The 4,328-nt window shown below is 31.4% G+C and overlaps 1 protein-coding gene across 2 annotated transcripts; it reads right to left on the bottom strand.

Annotated features, from left to right (window-relative positions):
• Positions 1-500: 500 nt before the first annotated feature.
• On the bottom strand, positions 501-4,039 carry LOC130442768 (phosphatidate cytidylyltransferase, photoreceptor-specific-like). 2 transcript variants are annotated; one of them, XM_056777119.1, is made up of 2 exons: positions 3,832-4,039; positions 501-2,508 (listed from the first exon to the last, which is right to left on the bottom strand). In XM_056777119.1, the coding sequence occupies exons 1-2, from the start codon at positions 3,848-3,850 to the stop codon at positions 1,301-1,303; spliced, it is 1,227 nt and encodes a 408-aa protein (XP_056633097.1). In that variant the 5' UTR covers positions 3,851-4,039; the 3' UTR covers positions 501-1,300. The 2 variants fall into 2 exon arrangements, with proteins under 2 accessions (XP_056633097.1, XP_056633098.1); XM_056777120.1 differs by having other exon boundaries at positions 501-2,502.
• Positions 4,040-4,328: the final 289 nt, after the last annotated feature.

Below are 4,328 nucleotides of genomic sequence, written 5' to 3'. Positions count from 1 at the left end.
CTTATAGAACCAGATTTACAAAATTGAGAAACTTTTGGCTGGATCATTGATAGAAAGATGGCGAAAGACTAGTACTACACAGAAGTTGACAGTTCTCTAGTAAATTCTGGACATATTTCTTCGATTGTTGGCTTCAATTCCTTCTGTTGTAGATAGTCGGATTAATAGTTTGAGAAATACCCACCAAACACAAGTCTTTTATTTCAATAATGGTTCGATTTTGTGGAAGCAAGAATTCATTAAAAGAAATACAAGTCCTGAGCTATTTCTTGTATATATGGTACAAAATTGTTTTAAGGTTGATGTGATGGAATATGTCAGTTTTCCTAGATTTAAGAGTTTCAGTGACAAGTCAGGTGTTCAGTGATGCACTCGTTATCATCATATTTTTAATGAGCCAGCGCTGCAATTTTTCCTCATCGGAAGTAAAAGAAAATATATACAAATGAATTTTTAAACATCGTTTTTTAATACGTGAGTTAAATAAATTAAATTCATCCTTTATATTAGTAGAAAATTTATTAATGATTCTATATTATTACAATTGCATTAGTTTTCATTAACCTAAAATGATATTAACCTCTATTTGATCATTAAATCATGAACTGCATGTTTATGTACACGATAGTTAACTTCACTGATACGTTCAAACATAATTATTTAAATATATGTATGTAACAAAAATCTGGAATATTTTGATTGCTGTTTATTAGAAACTAAATTTAAATTTAATATTAAGCAGAGAATACTGGAAATAAAGCTTCTTTATTATTATCGTTTATGGTGAAATATTTTCTTCGTAGTGAAAAGAAAAATATTGTAAAAGAAGGTATCTAGCTAAAATCAACCCTAAACTTATGATAGATATTGAGTATCAATTTTCAGATGGAATATACAGTGCGCTTATTTTAGTTAATTATTTTTGCTACAGTAAAATTTTTCAATTTTCAATTACAACACAATATTAGGAGTGAAAAATTCATCAATTTATGTAAGTATATCAAGTTTAAAAATATTGTGTTGAAGTGTTGAAGAACCTCAAAATCACACCAAAATTTTGCCGTCACATTGTAAGTTCACCCACAAAAAAAAGTGAAGAAAATGATGTAAAAATCAAAATATGACAAACGTGGCTTTCTTGAGCCTTAATTTCCTTGAGGTAACTCTAAAAATTCTATAGCGTAACCTCATAGAATTAGCATTTAACGCCATGTAGTAGGAAAATCAAAATTATTTTTGGCAAACTCATTATTTTGTCGCGCCAAACGTGAGTAACTTTAGTGAACATACTGTAGTTAAATCAATTAGTTTTCAATAAAACAGCATCACTCAAAGAATCTTTCAAACGTAAATAAAAATCCAGTTGGGCTTCTTCACTCAATTCCATTATTTGCTTAAAGACATTATCAACATCAGGACTTTTCACAAAAGTACTAATATATACATTAACAAAAGTCATCATTAAAAACTGACAATCAAATCTATCCATAATTCCACCATGACCAGGGAAAAGATCTCCAAAATCTTTAACGTGGTTCGCTCTTTTGAATCCCGAAGCACAAAATCCTCCAAAAGGAGCAATGATGCTAGCAAAAATTGACATGTATAAAGAGTGTTGAATAAATGGGTAGTAATTTAAATACAATCCGGTATTACCAATATAATAAGGAATCGGTTGGAATAAATAACTTCTGGTGCAGTTCGTCGACGCTACTATACGGTCGTCAATTTCAATATATTTTATAGGACACACTAGATATTGAAAATGGCAAAATATGAATGAAAGTATAGCTCCTAAAATAAATGTACTCAAGCCACCAAGTATAAAGCCTTCAAGTGTTTTATTGGGTGACAGACTTATCAGAGGAGTTTTTCCGTATAGTCTACCAAAAGTGTAAGCGAAAACATCGTTGAGTATTATCAACCACATAGGAATTATGAACCATATCAAACCTTCAAACATATTTTGTAATGTCATATAACACTGTAAACTAACTGCAATTAGAATGAAGTGAGTCCAGAATAATAAACTAAATTGTTGCCTAAGGAGTCTCTTCTTTAACATTGTGAGAAACCAGATGATTCCCCAAAAGTACCAAACAAAAGAGAAGAATCTATGATACTTAGCTAATAGTTGTAAAAGATAATATTTTTTTATAAAAACTTGAGTATGTTTAGTTAAAGTCTCGCCGAAATATATGTAATTAGCAGTAATAAGAAAATACCAGTTAATGGTTCTAAATAGAGGTATATCTGGTATTTTTTTCATGTGGTACGCTATTTTTATGATTTCTTGATAGCATTTGACTTGTATGAAAAAACAAGTGATTATGATCACAGGAACACCACCGTAAACAATTAAACCAAAACCAGCCAGTAGAGAAAGACCTGTGATTAATCTCTTCCGACCGTTTTGTTTCGTTGGTTCCGGAGATGACGATGGCATGGATTCTTTACTTGAATCTTCCATATTCGATAGATTTACAGTCTTTGTTTCCTCATCTGAAACTTACAACAATAAAAAGTTCTATTTCCAGCTTTGTAAAATAAGGTGAAATATGAAATTCTTAAATCTGTTTGTTCTAGAATGATACATATGTATAACATGATGTTACGACCTTGATTTTTGGTGATATGATATCCATACATGAATAATATACTTAACTTAACCTAACCTTGATTTATTGTTATATAGTATCGTTACATTAAAAATTAGTTTTTTATAAATTTTATTCATCTGCACCTAGATAAAAATTATTCAATGTCTTTGTGGACTTCGAATAGAATAATTAAACGGCCTTTTCCTTCATCTCTCTTTAAATAGGACTCTGGACTGCTTAGTCTCCTTCTAAGCCCTTCTTGAAACGTTAAGCTCCAGCTCTCATACGATTTTTTTGGTATCCTATCTAGTGATCTCATTTAGCCAATATGTTTTGTGTTATACTTTCGATATGATCTGTTCAGCCTTGTTATGGTTGCCACTAATATCGTAATTTCTCATTTTCATTCAGAGACTTACTCCTTCAGTTCTCTTCTTTCTGTCCTTCTTATTTAGTCTTTCTAAATATAGGCTTTTCTTGCTTCTTTCTTATAACCACTTGAATTATGTTTTGGTGTCATTTTCTTACTTCGTACGCGTACCGGTCGGTATTTGCAAAGCACTAGGTTATGTAGGAATTCAAGGGTTAAATCAATTCCTATAGGTAGGTTGGTGGAACAGGAACAAATGATATGGTTAGGTTAGATAAGCTTTTTTCCTCAATTCCTTTTCGAATGCTCCTTGATTGTCCTCCTAGATACCAGATTCTTTGGTCCAAAGCTTTGTTTGTCAACACATCCAAGATGTTTCTCCACTTTTCATGAACTTTTCTTTGCAAACAATTCTCCCACGATCTTATAGATAGGTACCCAAATAAATGCTGGCGACGAATTTACATGTCATCAGTAGGGACCTTTTTGAAACAGAAGTCGCCAAGGGATTACCTTGGCGACCATTTTACCGCCGTCTCTAGTTTTATGTAGACATAAGTGCTAAGATATGAACGTTCCTTAAAGATACGTATTAGATTGGTAGTACATATTTGGGAAATTGAACATAATTCATAATTGCAATATGCGCCGGGGCAATTAGTGATAACAGTTGACAACTAACTATCACAAACAAATTTGTACATAATTACTTTTAGTAATTTATAACTACGTCATTGGAATGCCCTTCAATAGTTTGATTGAATTGAATATAATGAGCAGTAAGCGATAGCTTCAATGTATAAACCTGTCATTAAACCATAAATTTTCACATATCAATAGCATAACTCATCAAACACTTACTTTTGCATTTGGTATCCATTAGCACCAATCACTATCGCAACGTTAAATATGTATCATTGTTTATATTCATAAATCGCCCTTTTCGCACTTATTTTATTTTTTCTCTATAGTAGAGGTACGTCTTTATTGTGTTAATATTTAGACGTCATTCCAATTTCGTAAAATGGAGTAATCGAAATGCGCTATTGACGTTAATAGACGTTAATTTATGCGAAGCAGTCAGGACCGGCATTGGTTTTTTTTTAATTAATTCATAATTCGAAACAAATATATCAATATTTCAGAGCTTCAATTGCCGTTGTTGATTCCACAACATAGTGGATTAGAAATATATAAGTTTGTAGATTCTTAGATATGTTTTGGTCTCACTGGATGGCCATAGTAGAATTTAAATTGATGTATTCGGAAACTATATTATGATTTATATAATCAGAAAGTAATCTCAATCACGTGCAATGTTGTTCGAAAACTGATCAAATTAATCGGGTCACAGCGAT

The sequence above is a fragment of the Diorhabda sublineata genome, chromosome 4 (genome assembly GCF_026230105.1).
Source record: "Diorhabda sublineata isolate icDioSubl1.1 chromosome 4, icDioSubl1.1, whole genome shotgun sequence".
NCBI classification, from domain to species: Eukaryota; Metazoa; Arthropoda; class Insecta; order Coleoptera; family Chrysomelidae; genus Diorhabda; species Diorhabda sublineata.
This window is presented reverse-complemented; position numbering and strand designations above follow the sequence as displayed.